Source organism: Durio zibethinus, chromosome 2 (genome assembly GCF_047325235.1).
Source record: "Durio zibethinus cultivar Kanyao isolate XHJ-2024 chromosome 2, ASM4732523v1, whole genome shotgun sequence".
NCBI lineage: Eukaryota > Viridiplantae > Streptophyta > Magnoliopsida > Malvales > Malvaceae > Durio > Durio zibethinus.
In genome coordinates this window covers 32,444,723-32,464,880 of record NC_143163.1, presented here as the reverse complement: position 1 = coordinate 32,464,880, position 20,158 = coordinate 32,444,723, and the positions used below count along the sequence as shown (strand labels likewise).

Sequence of the window (20,158 nt, the reverse complement as noted above, 5' to 3'; positions counted from 1 at the left end):
TGAATTAATACGATGGAGCTAAAATCCTCCGGTCAACACTGTACAGCTCCTCTCTCAATCTCTCTAGTTGACTTGGTTTTGCAAGTTGCTTTGCAAACTAGTATTTGCCAAAGGAAACAGAATCAAATTCCATACTTTCCACAGAAAAAGAAATTCCCTGATGTCCCCGGAGCCATAAAATAAATAAAAACATTTTCCATATTTGGGGAAATCAATATTAATCATGATTCGAAAATGAGGCTTTTGCTTAGGTATCACTATCTGACAAGTCACAAGTGCTCGCGTGTTTTGTCACATGCACTGCAAACTCCGTGAAGTATGGGATACTTAATTTTAGGTCTCTACTTTGACAATTGCCTAATTGGTAGTATTTGGTAGTGTTCACTTCAGATTATTTTCTTTCTTTTTTTTTTTGTGGGCGGGGGGGGGGGGGGTGGTTCATGGGCAGACAGTATTGACCTTTGTTCATTTTCATGCTCACCGCAGTCCAGTCCAGTCTAGTGCCCATTTTTATTTCATTTGTGCCATCAACGGACTATATCTGTGAGTTTGGAGAGTAGACGTTTTTTTTAAAAGAGCGGACAGAACCGCGTAAACAATACAAGCCTGAGGTCTTATTAAGCCATTATTATCTTTTTGAGTAAACCTAATTAAGTAATCTGACTGAAAACTCTACCCCTACCATATAGTTTATCTATTAGCATGTACAAATTGGGGTAAAATATAATAAATCTTTATACTTCATTAAATTTATTATATGTTTTCAACGACGGATTTAAAATTTTTTAAAAGTATTTATTTATAATATATATAAGATTATTCACAAATTTAATTAATTTTATCAACGAAAAGTGTTTAAAGTTTTTATAAGTGTTTAAAAGAAAGTTTTTGTTTCAAATTTTTTATTTTTTAAATGTTTATGAATAATCTAGTCCAAAGAGTGAATCTGCCACTGTATGTCTTTTTTATTTATTATATTCAATTAACCCTCTAATAATTTATTTATAATCAATTAAGACCTCATTAGGTTGAAAATTACTTTAACACTATTAACTCCTTCAACCAACTGAAATATAATTGCCAACGACAAGCTGAATGACGTGGAACAAATATTACCCCGTGACATTGTTTTAGACGTGTTAAAATTTTATAAAAAATTATTACATGTGTCGAAAATGGCCACCTTTTATGACACATGTCCAAAAAAATGCCACGTGACTATTAATTTCATATGCGACACGAAAATTCTAAACTAGTTGACAAAGGAATTTAATGATGATAAAATTTTTTAACCAAACAAGACTATTGATTATAAATATGAGATTAAAGATTCAATTAATGGTAACAAAAAAAAAAATCGAGACTCATGATATATTTTAAAAAGTAGATAAGCTTATTTTGTGTTTTGGCAACGAAGTTTCTATGTATAGTATGCAAGTCGTACAACCTTGGATATTTGAATTAAAAATCTTCTGCATTTACCATGTGGACAATAGTTGCCATACAAACTCAATCACATATTGATATAACCACCCACCATGAATCCGAGATCTCCCTATATCTTGCATTACCTTCAATTTCAACATCAACAATCTCTTCTTTTTCTTTTTACACCCTTTTCCGAAACGACTCGGGGAATGACCTTGACAAAGAAAAGTCCTTGATTTTAATAATTAAAGCAAAGAAGCCATAGCATGGGATGTGCATCAGTCCTACTCCCAAGTACCTGTTTTAGTCCAAGATGGAAACAGAGATGGTGAGCACGTTGGCAGGAACTAGTGAGTTAACTTCAGTACTGAGACAATCACCACAAGTTGCCTACATTTAATAGCAAAACAAATAAACATACAGGCGTTGCCATCTTTCCAACACCCTCTACAGATATAAACAGCACAAGGAACTAAACGTTGCATTTGCTTTAGGATAAGGTCACTACTTCTCTACAGACATATTTTAGCAACAAATTGGTAACTGCAATAACTTTTAGGATGACAAAAGCTACATCCCCCTCAAATGAAGCCTTTCAGTAATGCCCCGTTTGGGAGCTCAGGCCAGTGTGATGGGAGGGTTGGCACCCAAATTGTCACTGGAACCGTGACTCCTAAGAGCATAACAATTTTAGAAACAAACTGATGCCTAACAAATCTTTCTGCAATATCAAGAACCCCAATTTCTAAATGTAAGTAAAATTCAGCCAATCAAAGAATTTCCACTTCAATTGGTTTCTTAAGATTTAAATACATAAAAGAAAAAAGCTCTAAATGTATGTATGCTTTGTACCAAAATATAACCGAAATGATATTTAATAAAAGTTCAAATATGTACCATAAGGGAGCATATGAAGATGACAAGTCAAGAAATGGATATGGCCACCTGCAAAGAGATAGGTGCCAAAATATTAGTTTAAGCCTTTCACAAAGAGAGAGAGAGGAAAAAGAGTAAAATAAAATATTTGAACTAGTAAATAAAACTGTAAAATTAAAATATAACTTTACCAAAGGTTAACACAAGCATGAATGATCCATTGGAAAACAACAAATGTGCCCGTCCATAAAACAAAATACGCAATTCGAAACAAAGGGAACCGCTGCAAGGAAAAGGTAGAATTAGCTTTTCAATTGATCAGAATATACTGGAAAATGGAAATGAAATACCACTGGGGCTACTTTTTTTTTTTTTTTAAAAAGGAATACTTACCATGCAATTCAAAATTGTGTCACCAAAGAGGAAAACAGCATTGACTGAGTGCAGAGAGACAATCAGCTGCAGTTGAAAGTGTGGACATAAATCCCGGATAAAAGATGTCATATAAATAACAGAAGAGCAATTCCACTCTTCTTACTTGAAAAGCTAAACAGCAACAGGTGAAAACACAGCAAAGACTTTCCATCTTTTATAACCCAAGTTACTTAACAGTAAAACCAACAGATTGAGACACTTTCAAAATTGTACATTTACTACATGTCATGTGATGATATTTGCTTATAAGTGAAGGAATCTAATGACATGTAACCAAATATTTTGACAAAATTTAGAAGTTACACTCTCGGAAGGCTTCTAGACAGTCAACAAACTTTCATGGAGTTCAGTCCTCATATTGAAAACACAAATAAAGGTCACAGTAAGAGGTTTTGTGGTTTCATTGTAGGTTATCTGGCCCACTATGCGCATATGCATGCACAAGATGAAGAATGAAAGAATTAATGAATTAGAGAAGTAAAGAAGTTAACAGCACTAGCCACAAAACTTTTTGATCACCTTCCCAAGTTCACATTGCAGTGTGTTGCAGATATTTAGGCACAATGGTCAAGTTCAAAATTGAATGGACTGCTAAGCCAATTTGTGTTTCAAATTATTTATCAACTTAAAATAAAATAAGATAGATAAAACCTTGTCAACTTGCTCTACCTCTGTATACCCAATAAGCTTACATAAGATCTCTCCTTTTATTTTGAAACATGTTATAATTCAGCCAATAGAGTGAAGGGGCTTCATCACATGCACAGCAACAACTGTTCCAATTAAAAGAAGCAGATAAATCTCAGGCAACTAAAGTTTCTAGCCTCATACTTACAAAATTCAGACCAAAATCTTCGGATGTTAGGAATGGAAAAAGAATAAGCCAAAATACTGAATCAGTGAGCATTACTGCACCTGCGCAAATCTATTGGGAGACACCAAGAAAAGAACAAAATATCAGGTGAATGGCAGTTAAAATGTGATCTCAATAATTAGGATATAATCACAGCAGATAGCACTAGAATCGCAGAAGAGCAATATTCAAGGAAACACAAAAATCATACAGCCAATTCACCCAGAATTTTTAAACTCTCCACGACCAGGGAAACATAATCATTAGGCCCATCACAATAACTCAATCTATACATCTAGGCTTTTGATCACACTTCTTTCACTTCACTATATAATAACTACTTGATCTTCCCTTGAACAGAGTTCACAAGACCTTCTCTTCCAGCAATTTTGGTGAGCATTCTTTCTTCAAGATATGCTGTACTAGTTAAATCCAAGATTTTGCTAAAGAAACAGAAGCACATTAAATACAATAGTTATGGCTACCAGTGGAAGACAAAAGGGAAACGAGGGTTCAGATAAGTAAAAATCTAGAAGTTGAATTTTGCACAAATGAGGAAGCTGATTAAAGGAGGAAACTTACCTGATAAATAATTTGAAAGGCATAAGTCCATGCACCTGCTCTGGGAGGATGATAAGGTGCTGCATTGGCATCAAAATGTTTAGACTGGTGGGATACATCTGCAGTTTCTCCAAGAGTGGGGGGTATGTAGGTGCCTTGCTCAGAATCTAAACTTACACAATCAGCCCTATCACCAGCAACTTTTCCCCAGTGTTTTCGACATCCATATATGGACATTGCAGATCCAAACTACAATTATTATTGAGAATATCAACAAGCTATGGAAAGGGATATCCTAGTAATCTGAAACTGAGGGAGCACCATAATTCAAAAAGAACAAAGAACAAATAGAAAGGACAAAAATGGTACAAGAAACATACCCCAAAGTAGATTGTGACCAAAGTAAATGTCCACCTGTTCAGGAACAAAACAAACATGTTATAACAAAATACAAACCAAACATTTAGCAACAATAAAGATCAAAAGGAAAGCTGGTCTAGTGACAGCATCCTGATTACTTATAAATCACATTAAACTATTTTTTACTCTGACTCTTTCTTATATTTAGGAAACTTGAAACCTTAATTCAATCAAACAGTTCAAATAATTAAAAGCTGCTTCGACCTCTACAAGGAGAACTGTTTTTACAAAAATAGATAATATAGCATTATTATGCAAAGGTTGAATCCACGCTTACTGATTATATAGGGCACTATATTGTTAGCTATTTTAAGCATGCTCAAACCACAATGGCTTTTGGAACAAACCTATTCCAGAAAGAAAATTAATTAAGAGGGATCATTTTTAGAAAAATGTCATCTGGCACATCCACAATGGTAAAACTAGAATCAATGCAGAATATGTAAAGCTGGAACATTATAATGCACCATCATCATGTTGTAGAAGTGCTGCTCAAATTCATTATTCAAGTAAATATGATCATCTCCAATATAACCAAGTTTACTTTCTATTGCAATATATGTATGTATGAAGTAAAAGAATAGGAAAGCTGTAGAGATATATCACTCACTGAGTATAAAAGTAAAATATGCCACCTCCATCAATCACAACATTGGCCATAAGCAATGCCAAAAGCATGATGAAAGCAAACACTCTAAAACTAAGCAGCCAAGCAGGGTGAATGCTTTTGAGACATGTATTCCAAGCTTCATCCTCATATAAAAGCCCTGGAGTCTCCCTGTAATTTTCTCTCTCCTGATGTTCTGATTTTTTCCGGCCTTCAAATTTCCAAATTATAATTGCTGCCAAAACCATACAGGTTAAGATGAATAGCGCACAGAGTGAGAACCTCCAGTTGAACCAGTAACTTATGGTGGCAGTATCGGCAGTCATGACGGGCTGCCAAGTATGTGTTGTGGATCCTGCTAAGAAACTCAAGAAATTACTCCTACTCGCTCCACTGGTTATCATAATTTCTTTATTAATATTCCTATGCACAATGTTTGGAGTTGGGACGACCAATGAATGTGTCTCTACCCAAATAATTCAAAAAGAGTTACTCTTAAAATCAAATAAAAATTGAAAATCAAACAGCAGAAAGAAAAGTAATAATCTTCCGCTGCCAAAAGAATAATCTTTATGAGAAGAAAAAAAAAACAAAGAAACTCTTTTTCTTTGAAAAAAAAAATGGGTATACTATTTGATTGCTAGAACACTTCTTCCATTTAATCATAAACGGAAAACAAAAATAGAAAATTTGGAACCGGAATCCTCAAAGTCAGTCACATATATATTATATATGATCAAAATTCAGGCTAATGTTACAGAATTTTGAAGGGAACGGAGGGAAGCAAACGCAGAGGAAGGAATACTAGAAAAATAAACAACATGACTAAACATAAATTTAGAATGAAAAAAGAAAACAGAGATTCCTTACTTTAGATGGGTTGTTCCCATAAAGCTATGATCACATTAACAATGGAAGAGAGAAGGGTCGATATCTATGATAAAGAAAGATGGGTTTTAAGGAGCTTACTGTCAACGAATAAGAATGGTGAGGATTTTATTGAACAGCTGACTCCACGTTGAAAATGGAATATGCTTTGCTTCTTCTTTGTGTCGTAGTTTACCTTTGTCTTGAGGGTAGAGGGCAGGGAAGCTTATTGTCCTTGACTCTGATTTCTTCAATTTTTAAAGGATGGCCTATGCCTTTTGTTTATTAGTTCGTTGGATGTATTTTTAAATGCTTTTTTTTATTTATTTAGAAAAGAAAATGGCATGGATTTGGTTGGAGGGATTGGGGGAAATGAGGTAATTTCTAGAAGGAAAAAAGCAATCAAGTTTTGGTTAGGGAAATTGAGGACAAAAAGTGAACAGCTGGACTTCTTGTCCGCTACAAAGATCACTAAAACCCTGACACGTTACCCTACTAGCCAACTCCCAACCACAAGAGCAATACGTAGAAAATTTTACTTCTTCCAACAGAACTATTATTAGTATTTAGTAGAGGGGATCGTACATAAAAGTCCAATATAAGTTATATATGTTTTCAGCTGCTTGGTTTGATGACCGGCAAGCTTTAAGAAGAGACGTTTAATCCCAACTTTTCTTCCTCCTATTGTAAGGTTGTCTCTTTTAAAATTAAAATATATATATAAGTTATATATATAATTTGTATATTTATATTATGTCTATTTTATATTAAATATATATAATATAAAATTATTATATCATAATATTTTAATATATCAAATATAAAATATATTTTTATTTTATTAAATTTATCAATTTTAAATCATATCAATTTTTTATTTTTTATTTCATTGTCAAATCTAAAATGGATTTACCCTCTATGTTTAAGAAAAAAAAATAAAAAATAGTGATAAAGAGAAGCCAACATTTTTTTCTCATGTGGAAAAACATGATAAAATTAAATATTTAGTTTTCGACATATATATATATATATGCTTCAGGCAATAAATTACGATTCATTAGAAATTGAAGGACCCAGTTGCACATATATATACATTTAAATCTACAGCTGTACAATAGGAAAAGCTTGAGAGCAGATGAAGAATATGACACAGACATTTCCGTTGCTATTTAGAGACATGTATAATCATACATCCCATTCTACCCAGCTTTTTGATGGTGAAAACAAATTCAATAGATAACTACAGAAATTGGAGCTCAGCATAATGAGCTTAAAAATAGTGTAATGATCTTTCCCTTGTCCTTCATTTGGAATCCCTTCGGAGCCTTTCTGCTATCCTGTCAACAGGTAATGACCCCAGCGGGATAGACGAATCCACCTCCTCGAATGAGTCAACATCATAATCTTCATCATTAATGATGTCATCATCGCTATAATTATCATTTTCACCCCCTAAATTGGACGAACCATCTTCCAACTCTGCCATGGAACTACCAGAACCATCTTCGCTGGACAAGACTACTGCTTCACAGGAATGCTCTGTGGCCAGAGACGTGCCTTCAAATTCCTCCACCTTCTCCATAAGAGCATCGGGCCCAAGAGCAATCTCATCCAACAACAATGCCTTGTTTGACTCGATTGCACGCTTCCAGAGGGACATCATTTTTGGGCTAGATATAACCTTTTTGGCATCAGGTGTACTACTACCATCAGAAGACTTGGCTGCAATACATCAAACAAACCTCATTAAAATTCAAAAACGCATTGTTCAAAAAAATAAAAATTCAAAGATGCAACACACCATGTAACATAACAATAAAGCAAGTTATCAAGGAAACCTAATAAAGGAGGTGGCCACAAAATGCAACCACCATAGTCAATGCAATACTATTATCAATCTTCTCCACATGGTAAAACATAACTATATCTACATCAATCTCAAAATTTTGAAAAGAAGATAATTAAGGGAAAAAAAGGGAAAAGAAATTAAATTGTCAGCATTAGCAAGGACAGTAGAGAATCCACTTGCTAGGAAACTGCTGCTCTTGCCACATCTAATATGGACCATTGCAGCTTTTCCTAAATACTGGATCGTACACTTGTACTTTTCAGCTTTTACCCACATTACAAACAAGCTGCCTGGTCTTGTCCAAATTAACTTTCTACTTAACTTTAATGCCACTAGAGTTATGCCTCCCTAGCTCCTAATGGCCAACAGAAACTTCCTTGAATTTCTTGGAAATACATAAATTATAAAACAGCTTGAAATGATGGGCATTGCGATTTTTTTTTTTTTTTTGCCAGAAGCATTGTAATTCTCCTTACAAACTGTAGATTTACCGTTCCATGACACTGTTTGTGATAGGCACTACATGTAAACTTACCATGTCACCTCAGCATTGTATAGAAGCCACAATCACAAAATTCCATTAGATTGTATGACAATTTATTGGACCAAACATTGAAAGTTTTGATTACCACACTGTGCAGCCTAAATTATGCTTTTGAAAGAAAAACAATAAAATGTACCCTATTACTCTCTGTAATGCATACCTGAATCATCTACACCACTTGAAATGTCAGCTTTAGCAGGAAGTAAAGCTGGTGGAGCTTCCCCGTACATGGATTTCCAATCCTGTCCCCTCCACATCAAAATTTGTTCATCATCAAAAGATAATAGAACACAAGGAACCAATTCCTGAAAAATAAGAAGAAGAAAGGTTAGAGGACAAAGAGACTAGACAATTATTAAAGCAACTCATAGAGAAACTAGTAGAATGACCAACAAAACATATTTTAACAGATATTATTCTGGATTCCTATCTTGTCAGTACATTTTGTGTTCAAGTAAGCACCAGATGCAAGGGAAACATCTGTTTTTGAAGGCTCTGAAAATTGGTGTCACCTGATCTAAAGACTCTTGGACGGCTTCACTAACAGTAGCTTGGCTCATAGGCGCATATAATCAGTAAAACTCAACCAATAGAAAATAAATCTCAAGTCCTTAGTGCCTTGAATCTCAAACCTTTTAAGCAAACTTTCAGTTCAAAGGCTTTCAGCCTTAAAACAAAAGATATGTAAAATAAACTAAATTGCATCACTTAAGGAATCCCCTCAGAAGAGTCAATCAAGACATTACAAGAAGAAATTTATTCATCACTGAAATCAGACATTAAACTATTCTGCAAGGGAGGAAAAGTGTGGGGAAACTGAGCATTGTAAGAGAGCCCATCCCTCAAGTTTCTAATGAATCTCTGGATCTATACCAATTGAAAACTATATCAAGTAGCTCCTTATTCAGGCAAGTTGATAAAGAAACCACAAAATTTTATATCTAGCTCCAACCTGCATTCTTGACCAATTCAGAACCAATACAAATCGCCTTCAAAGATGATATCTTAATAATAAGCATAGAAAGAGCCCATGACAAACAAGAAATTCAACTTTTAATACTAGACTTGAATAAAGAACATAAGTAAGTTCGAATATTAGCTAAAATACTAAGAAAGCCCTTGTACTTTCCCATATTTCCTATATAAGCCTCTATCCTTCTATCGTACACAACTGAGTGCCTAAAGTATTATTTTTGCTTAATTAAAGGTGAAAACTACTAAAATTAGGTATTTTCCACCACATTAGCATCTATTTGGTCATCATCTTCGCCAAATCAGTGTACATATTGCAAAATATGAAAATTCATGCTGCGGTGGCACTTTCATGGCAAATAGCATTCGCCAACATAGCATGCCATATCAACACCTACAGTGCATTTTTTTGCCACATACATGCCATGTAGATGTTGGGCATGGCAAAGATAACTAATTTTAACAATTTCCATCCAAATAAGGACTCAATTGAACAAAAATAATACTTTAAGGGCTCAATTTGTTACAATAGATTGATAAGGGTTTAATTTTTTTACTATTTTAGCTTTAAAAAAAATTTCAAACAAGTACTAAATATAAATCTATATTTTTATTTTATAAGTTCCTCCGCTAGCATTATTATTAGATATAGTCTTTTATCACAAGCTCAAACCTCCTAGGAACCAACTTAAGATCCTTGCTATGGGACACTTTTGCATGAAACCGATGTTAAACTAGCAGTGCCAGACTAGTCATTCTTCAAATTTTGGTATTGCCTTGGTTTTTGGTTAATGAATTTGATCAAGTCCCCAACAATTTGAAACCAAGATAGGCATTAAAATCAATATAAATTATAAAGCCCCAGCAGTAGCAAAGGAATGTTACAAACCTTGAGCTTAGCACCTATCTTCTTGTAGTCACTTGCATGCATCCCTTTGCAGTCGATCTTCACCAAAGGACTTCCTTCAAAAGCATCTCTAACATCTTTGACTAGGGAAGCATACACACCATTTTTTGCTGCAACATGAACAAAGATAATTAGTACTTCTGAAACAGGCAACTGCATATTAGTAAAATCTCTCCAAAAATCAAGTAATGAAAACACTCAAGCAATGCTACCCATGAATAAGTAATGGTTGATTTACCTAGTTTACATATGGGAAGAAGAGATTTCCCTTTCTTCCGCAGCTGATCTGCTTCAACTTTAGTCAATCCTTCTGGAGCTTCTTGGATAAGTTTTGGATAGACTGGAGTAGCTGGTTTCCAAAGCATCACTGGGTACTGTGGACGAGTTCGATAGTTGTAGTTTCGACCCCGGAAAAGATAAACAACACCACCAACTCTATGAATTATTTTTCCCCCAGTTTTTTCCTGAAATTAAAAATAAACTTAAGAGAGAAGGACATAAGAGATTTGTCTATTTACCTGAGTAAGACATGTCCATTCAAAATACAAAAGCCTTAGATATTAAAAAAAAAAAAGCAAGAAAAGGTTAAATAAATATTGCACTTAAAAGCTATGGTCATATATAAACATCTCTTAACATTGAATGCCAACTTACTTCCAGCAGAACTTTGTTTGTTGAAATGGATACCAAAAGAAAACAAAAAAACAATAAACATTTCAACTGGTTACCAGAACATGTTTCTCCTTTCACAACCCAAATCAATCAAAATATCTTTTATCTACATTCACAAGGAGAGAGAGTGAGGAGTGCATCCTCTTAAATCACAGAAAAAGAGATAAATTCAACTTTCAAACCAATTCACAAGCAGTCTTACACTTTACACAACTAATATTTCTAAACAAGTATGCAAGAAATAATATCTTCATCTGAATCACAACCAAAAAGGAAATGATTTGACATTGAAGAATAAAAGACTTTTACTAACTTATTACTATTTGATAATGTTTAAACATTATCACCAAAATACCACACTAAAATTGTCCACGTAGATTATGCAAAGAGACCACCAGACATGAGACACGTGAGGAATCACAGAAGAAAATTTTCCTCCAACAACCCCAAGATGGAAAGTAGGAAAATGCGTAGTTCCCATCATTAATATCAATAGTAAGACAACAATACATATAAGGCTTAAATATAAAAATCGCCCATGTACTACACATTTTTTGTCAATTTGATATCTAAAAATGTAAAATTTTTATTTATTTTTTGTCAATTTGATACCTAAAAAAAATAAAACTTTTACTTATAACCCAAACTTTCATTTCATTAAACACTTTAGTACTCCAGACTAATACCGTTAGTCAGGTTGTTTACGTGGCATTAATACCCAATAAAATCATAATATATGGTATAAATATCAAGTCATCGCCACATCATCTTTTTTATTTTTTTATTTTTTAAATTTTTTTTTCTGATGTGATGTGATGATAATTGAATATTTATGACAAGTGGTATGATTTTATTGATTATTCATGCCACATCAGCCACTTAACTGATGGTAACAATGCAAGGTATCGAAGTATTTGATGGAATTAAAGATGGAGTACCAAAGTGAGAATTTCATATTTTTAGATAACAAATTGATAAAAAGATGAACAGTAGGCATTTACATATACCTAAGTATAAACCCATAATTATCAATGGTAAGACAAAAACCAAAGATATGCAATAAAATCATGACATATGGCAAAAATATCCAGTTATCGTGCATCATCCATTTTCCACATCATCTTTTTTATTTTTTCGATTTTTTATTATTTAAAAAAAAAAAGAGAATTTTTTTTTTTAATTTTTTTTCTGATGCCATGTAATGATAATGAATATTTATGACAACTAGTATGATTTTATTGGATATTCAAGCCACATCAGCCACTTAGCCGATGGTAACAATGCAAGGTATCCAAGTACTTGATGGAATGAAAGTTGGAGTATTAGGTACCAAACTATAGAAGATGAATACTACAGAGGCCATTTTACATATTAACCCTATGTATAAACCCATAATTATCAATGGTAAGACAAAAACCAAAGACAAGGCTACATTGCTAACAAAAAAAAATAAGGAAACATAGTTCCGCATGAACATGAAAATTCAAAAGATTTAAATAAAAAAAAAAAAAAAGAGAATACCTCAATATGACGGCAAACATTATCCATGTCCACGGTGGGAACTCCTTTGCATTTAATTTTGCAAACACGACGCCGTTTCCAATGCGTGTGTATCAAATCCAACATATTATGCGTCAATCCATCCCGCCCTAAGAGCACAAAATCCTAATTAATTAAATATTAATCCCCAAATCAGAACAACAAATCTAAAATTAAAAACTCACCGAGATTAACCTGACGATTATCAGATAATAGAGGTTTAACAAGCATCTTAATCTCCCATTTCTTCAACGGCTCCCCCAATATTTCCTCTCTCGTTTTCCCTTCCCTTGGGTATTTCCCAAAGGGAAACGGCCCTGGCATTTCCACGTATTTCACGCCTTTTTTATCGGGGGGCGGAGGGTTAAACGAATCGAAAAGTGGAATCTTCTTCTTTGACTTTTTCAACGGAGCCTTCCCTGTCCAGGGCCTCGGCATCGTTGGCGGCGCGAACGGCAAAAAAGCTGGCTCTCGAATAGCTATGGGCTCGGCCTTGGGCGTCTCGGAGTAACTGAACTGGAATTCAAAAGGAGCGCCGGGGAGCTGATAGGATAAGCCATTTTCGCCGATGACGACGCATCGATCACCGTCTGATGAGATGACTCCCTTTTTGACAGGCTTGCGGTAGTTGGAGCGGCGGTGATGGAGGGAAAGGGCGGGGTTGGAAGGGGGAAGATTAGGTTGGGGGTTTCGTCTGTGAGGGGGAGGGTATTTGGGAATGGGGATGGGAGGGGAGGGGGGAGGAGTGGTTGAAGTGGCGTCGTTTGGGGGTGGGTTTGATGGAAGGGAGGAGAAGAGGTTGAGGCCTGGGAGTGAGGCTAGAATTGGCATTGAAAAAAAATGTAGAATTTGGATTGGTTTGTTTCAATTTCCTATTCAAGAAAGTGGAGTGGATAATTGATAATTCCTTCCACTTCTTCGGTTTCAGAATTGAGGAAGGAAGGTGACTGAGAGTGAACGCGCCAGGAGATAGATTGTATGATATTTTTCTTCGAACCTAGTAAACGACTGTGTTTTACGTGGCGATTTAAGTCAGCGCCGTGTTTTTTTCTTTTTTTGCGAAAATTTTTACTAATATACAATTTCATAAATCAATATCTACGCCAGTATAATAAAGTTATCCCAAAAATATGAGATTTATCAAATTCAAAGACACTTAAGTTAAAACATAAAAAATAGTAGAGGGTTAATTAAGATAATATATTAAAGTTAATTAAGCAAATCAATTTTTATTTTTATTTTTATTTTGTTTTTTCTTTTTTATTTTATTTTTGTTATATTTATTTTTTATTTTTATGTTTTGATTTGCTTGTTTATTTGTTTATTTTTTATTTACATACATACTTAAAATTTTTTATTAAGAATATGTTTTAATCATTTGACAACATTAAAAAAATATATATATGTGTTCGACAAATAAATTAGTAAATTTTTTAATAATTGGAGATAATTTTAATATATAAGTATATATTATATTATTTATTTGTATCATATAAATTTAAAAAACATAAATAAATGAAATTTTTTAATGATGAAATTAAAAAAAAATTGTAAGTGATGCTTGAAATTCATAGGTGATGAATTGTCTTAATTCTTTCCACAAAGTGTTTGAAAGCTTTTGGAATTTTTTTTAATATTTTGTTTTTAATAAAATATTTTGTAAAAATAAAGGTTGATAAAATAAAAATAATTTTTTTATAAAATTTCAAATTAATCTGATAACAGACCTTTTTCAAAAAAATGAATAAATTTTTTGAATACTTTTGAAATGAAAAAATTTTCTTAAAGTTCTATCAAAATATTAGAAAAAATCTTTAAACTTTTCAATATTTTAAATAATAAAATTTAATTAAACCATTTAGATAAAATCTTTTTAAGATAATATAAGATTAATTAGTATCATTTTTAGATAGAGTTGTGAAGGAATTATTATTTCTTTTGCACATGAACTAATTAATAACATATTATAAAAGTTATCCCAAGTGAGGATAACTTTAAATTGAAGTTTAATTCAAATTTGAGCTACTAAATTACTTTTTATTTGATAAATAACTATTGATTGATAAAAAAATTTTAATAAGTTATTGGATTTGAGTTTTTATAAATTTTGAGTTTTTATCATTTATTATTTATAATAAAAAAATAATAAAAGTACAATAACAATGATAAATATAAATACAAAATTATATAAAAACAAAAAAATAAAAATTAAGTTACTTTTCTTTTTTTTCTTTCTTTTGTTTTAAATATTTTTATAAAAAAAATTTATAATATGAAAAGTACAATAATCATAATTAATAAAACACAATAATCATAATATAATATAAAAATAAAAAAAATAATCGCCACATATCAATACTATATTTATTTTTAATTTTAATATTTTTATTTTATTTATTATTTTTATATTAAAATAATTAGTCTACCACTTTGTTGGGTGACTGATTCTAGTACATTTTATAACAAAATCTAATTGGTTGAAAAAATATATATAAACGGTTGGCGATGGTGATTTTGTTATTTTCTAGGCATTGGCCCCCGGTAAGTCAGAGTCGGCTGTTATTCCTCAATTCTTTTTGTTTTTTTATATATTTATAATTATTTTTAATAAAAATAAAAAATTAGTTCACACATGAAATATTATAAATATTATTTTGTAATATTTAATATATTATAATTATGTTTTTATTTTACTGTTTGTGATTCTTTTTATCTTTGTTTTACACGGCTAATTTTTATTTTTTTTATAAAAGTACTTAAATCATTTGATTTTTTTTATAAAAGTATTTAAATAATATATATATGTAAATATATATAATATATAAAACATAAAATAACTTTTTACATTTTGTAAATTTTCTTTTGAAAAACAATCTATTCCCATTATATTTTATTGGAATAAAAATTAAAAATAAAAAGCAAACAAAATTTTAAAAAACATAAGAAATAAACAAAAATAAAATAAAATAAAATAAGATCACATTAAAAAGAAAAATTTGAGAACGTTAAGAAACTTCATGTCTGATTATGACAATATTATGTAACCTGAAAAATGAAAAAGAAACAGTAATAGAATAAAATCTTCATTCTCTTTTATCACAATAGAGAAAGTGTGAAGTTTTTAAAATGTGCTGGTGTGTTTTGTAAATGAACTAAAGTAATTTTATAGTTGAAGTGAAATAGAATGAACAATTGAATTAAAGCTGACAAACGGTTCAAATTAATTTAAAATTTCAAAAATTTATCAAGAAATAAAGCTGAGAATTATAAAAAAAAAAATGAAGATAACGATCGAATAAATGCAAAAATAATTAGATAATAAGGAAATTAAAACACATGAGTGTCGATAGACAATCCACCTTGGACCAAAGAACTCATCAATCAACAGGGGGAGTGTAGATTGATCCGTTTGAGCCATGTTTGATCGACATATACCAATGTTAATCGACAATGTGTGCCAGGTTTGTTGTTTGCAAGGCTATGAAAACAAACAAACTAATGCTTAAAGATGTCTTGAACTCTTTTTGTAGTCTTCACTTTTGTACCTTGGGGATGAAATAAAGATGGAGTCATCCAAGTAATATAGAAATAGCTTCAAGACATATTGCAAATAAAATTATTTTTTAAAAATATTTATTTTGTCCTTATCAATAATCATATGCAAAAAAGATATATCAAAATACTTTCAAGATACAATAAAGCCTTATCTAATTCACATTGCACTAATGAGTTCAAAACATTAAAAACTCTTCAACGAGAGAAAAAATATCTTATTTGTAACAAAGTTTTCTAAAGCAAAACAATGCCAAAAACCAAGCCCTCTACTTTGGAAGAATGAGAGAAAAGAAAGAGTTATCGTATTTTGAACATACTTGAACCATACCAAATGAACTCACACAATAATTATTTGTAGAAATTAAATCATAAAATTGTGACTCTTTGATTATGTTGTTTTAATTAAAGATTACTTCTTTTAATTAGAAAGATACATTTGTAAATCATTAATTACAAATTAATTCATTTGAATGTTCACTCTTTTTATTCCAATAGAAATCATTTTTCATGTTTCAAAAAATTTCGACTTTTCCACTAAAGCAACTAACTTCTCTTATAAGGCAGTGATTAAATTATGCTAGAGGTCCCTATATTTTATAAAAATTTAGAATTTAGTCTATGTATTGTAATTCATATAAATTTAGTTCTCATACTATTTTGATTTGATAATTTTTGTTCAATCACAGACAGTTTTTATTGTTAAAAATATTGATATAGCAATTAACTTAATAATATGACCATTGATTTGATGATATGAGTATTAATTTTGTTAACGTGGTATTGAGTTTGCTTACGTGACCATTTTAATAGATAAAATTAGTTGTTAAGTTATATAAATGATTCTTATATTCATATGAAATTTGAAATTTAATTCTTATAGTATAATTCATAAAAATTTCTTTCTCGTACAATTGAATTTAATAATATTTGTCCAATTACTAATAAAAATCATATATTTTAAGTTTTTAAAAAAAATCAAAATTTAATTTTTTTAAAAATAATATTTCAAAATTTCAAAAAAAAATTAGAACTTTTTAAAATATTAAATTAAATATTTTAAAATATTTTAATTTTAAAAAATCATATTTTTAAATTTTCTAAATCTTCAAATTTTTTAGAAAATTTCTTAATTTTTTAAAATATTAAATATATTTTTTTAATATATTACATTTTTGAAATAAATTCTTTTTGAAAATTTTTATATATTTTTTCAAAATTTAACATTTTAATTTAATAAAAATAATTTATTTTTGTTTTTAATTTTTTTATAATTTTTTATAATTTTAATTTTTTTAAAAATGTTCTGTTTTTTAATATTTAAATAAAAAATAAATAAATTATAAAAAAGACACAAATTTTTAAAATTTGTTCTGTTTTGATATATTTGCGTTAGAATGACATAAAAGTTTGAGCTAAAACAGAGCAATGATGAAGCACAAACAACTTCTAATTTCGATTTATTCTTTATTTGAATAATATAAAAAACATGCAGAAAATTTTTAATATTTATAAAATCTTTTTAAAAAATAAAAAATATAAAAATTACTTAAAAACATAAAAATTTAAAAATAAAGAAAATTTTAAAAGAATTTCAAAAATTAAAAATAATAAAATTAAATATTGTGATTAAATAAAAATATTAAAATTAGAAAAAAAAATACAAAAACATTCAAAAAAATTAAATTTTTAAAAAAATTTTAAAATATTGGAAAAAATAAATTTAGTATTTTTAAAAATTTAGAAAATTTCTAAAAAATCAAAATATTAATTTTTTTTAAATATGATTTTTACATAGCAAAATGTATAAAAATTTTTGAAATTTTAATTTTTAAAAAAATAAAATATAATTTTTTAAAAATTCAAAAAATATGATTTTTATTGGTAATTAAAACAATATTATTAAATTCGACTTGTACAATGAAGAGAATTTTTATGAATTATACTAGAATGATTAAAATTCAAATTTTATGAAAGTATAAGAACCATTTTCATAATTTGATAATTGATTTTATATATCTAAGTTATCATACAAAAAAAATCAATGTTACGTTAATAAAGTTAATGTCATGTTAGTAAAACTAATACCCATATCATTAAGTCAATTGCCACATTAATATTTTATCATAAAAATTTGACGGAATTAATGATTTGTTTGAGATTATCAAATTCAAATAATATAAGGATTAAATTTATATGAATTATATTATAAAAACTAAATTTCAAATTTTAGCAAACCACATGGACCTCTAGCATAATTTGACTAAAGGCAATCAACTGTCTCTTTGTATTTTCTGTTCCCATAACATTCCATGAAGCAGGATAGTCGACTTCCCTCAATTCTAAAATACTCAAAACTTATACAATTAATAGAGTAATCGACTTTAACTATAGTAGTTGGTTACCTAAAGTAGGCACTGGACTGTTCCTTTATTGAATTTCATACCGAAACCTTGATACCTTTTGGAATACATAATAGTCCGCCGTTTTAGCATAAGCAATTGATTGCTCCTTAAGATTAATATATAGCTGTTGACTGTTCCTATAATAAGCTTTGTTATATTGAATCTTAAAGCCTAGAATTAATCTTTTTTTACCATAGAACATTACTTTAAGTTATTAAATAACTTAATATGATTTAACATTATTATATTTAAAAAAAAATTTTCAACAAGGTTTAATAGATTGAATGATCGACAATAGATTTGACAATTTTAAATACAACATGATAACATAATATAAAAAAAATTATGTATAGGTTTAATTTAATTATGTGTCATGTCTTAAACATGATGACATGATTAAGACATGATATTATTCATGTCATAGTTGTGTCAAATAATAATGACATGCTTAAGATACAGTATTATTCATATCATAAAAAATTTTTAAAATTAGTTTAATTTATTTAAAAAATAAATTAATAATTATATTTATCATATTATTTTAATATTTAAATATATTATAAATATTTAATTTTAAAAGAATTATTTATTTAAATGCTAATTTAAATGATATTTTTTGTTTAAATAAACGAATTAATCATGTCTAATTGTATTATTCGTATATAATCGTGCTAATCATATTGTGTTAATCGTATCGTGTCATATTATTTGAGTAAAAATTAATTTTAAATATATTAATCATGTCATGTTATATGTAATATATATAATAAACATGTCGTATTCGTATTTAAATTATTTATATTATTCATGTATTTATATCATGTTCGTAACATAATTATTCATGTCATGTTAAAATCGTGTTTGACATAAAATATAATATGATAACACGAATTACCATATGTAATAAAATGCAATCAATCAATGGAACCGTAAAGCAATGTCCAAAATCAAAGGGAAAAGAGAGGGAATTTTGAATTTCTTTCCACACTCCTCACTTGAACGATGACTAAAGCTGTTGGTCGAGGCTCAATCCTGGTTCATCGACACATAGTTATGTCGATCAAACCAAAAACTCATGATTGATATTGTTCTAAGTTAATCCTAATTATAGTGTGCTGAAAGTCCAAATTTCACAATAATCTGATTAGATCAAGGGCAATTTTGTCATCTCAAATCCATACAAGCCCTTAGCACGAGAAACAGTCTTGATTTAAGAAGATAACTTAGCCTCAGGTCCAAACGTGGGTTTAATAGCCTCAGGTTCAACTGTGGGTTTAGATTAAGTAAGCTTGGATAGTCTAAGTCCAAATAAAGTGCCGAATTTGGTGTTTACATTATTCCAGCTCTTGTTGGAGTTATCGATGTAAAAACCTTTTAATCATCTTAGTTAGACTGTTGTAGGATCTTTCTAAAAAAATAAACCATCTAGTGCGTTAGAAAATGAAAATTTCACACTCTAGTAGTAATTGGTAAAACCATAGATGCATGATCAATATCTTATTTTTAAATTACGAGTTCTTTTATTTATATGAAAAATTAAACATTGAGATATCATTTTTTAATAAGATAGTATAAATTATATGAGTAATAAAAGAACGTTTTTAATAAGATACTAGAAATTACCTTAGCTTTGTAAGGATTGATTTTTTTAAAATATCTTAAATTAAATAA

The 20,158-nt window shown here is 29.8% G+C and overlaps 2 protein-coding genes across 6 annotated transcripts; both read right to left on the bottom strand.

Moving 5' to 3' along the window:
* Nucleotides 1–1,453: 1,453 nt before the first annotated feature.
* LOC111317888 (uncharacterized) lies at nt 1,454–6,342 on the bottom strand. 5 transcript variants are annotated; one of them, XM_022920392.2, is made up of 9 exons: nt 6,150–6,342; nt 5,184–5,535; nt 4,534–4,567; nt 4,175–4,402; nt 3,575–3,664; nt 2,698–2,763; nt 2,496–2,587; nt 2,326–2,373; nt 1,454–1,726 (listed from the first exon to the last, which is right to left on the bottom strand). In XM_022920392.2, exons 2-9 carry the CDS (start codon nt 5,504–5,506, stop codon nt 1,609–1,611), a joined length of 999 nt encoding a protein of 332 aa, XP_022776127.2. In that variant the 5' UTR covers nt 5,507–5,535; nt 6,150–6,342; the 3' UTR covers nt 1,454–1,608. The 5 variants fall into 5 exon arrangements, with proteins under 5 accessions (XP_022776127.2, XP_022776128.2, XP_022776129.2 ...); XM_022920393.2 differs by having other exon boundaries at nt 6,051–6,326; XM_022920394.2 differs by having other exon boundaries at nt 5,184–5,538; nt 6,150–6,299.
* A 736-nt stretch (nt 6,343–7,078) lies between these two features.
* Nucleotides 7,079–13,529, bottom strand: CAF2 (RNA-binding CRS1 / YhbY (CRM) domain-containing protein). Its single transcript, XM_022920389.2, has 6 exons — nt 12,716–13,529; nt 12,513–12,640; nt 10,558–10,783; nt 10,302–10,429; nt 8,601–8,745; nt 7,079–7,769 (listed from the first exon to the last, which is right to left on the bottom strand). Exons 1-6 carry the CDS (start codon nt 13,359–13,361, stop codon nt 7,351–7,353), a joined length of 1,692 nt encoding a protein of 563 aa, XP_022776124.2. The 5' UTR covers nt 13,362–13,529; the 3' UTR covers nt 7,079–7,350.
* Nucleotides 13,530–20,158: the final 6,629 nt, after the last annotated feature.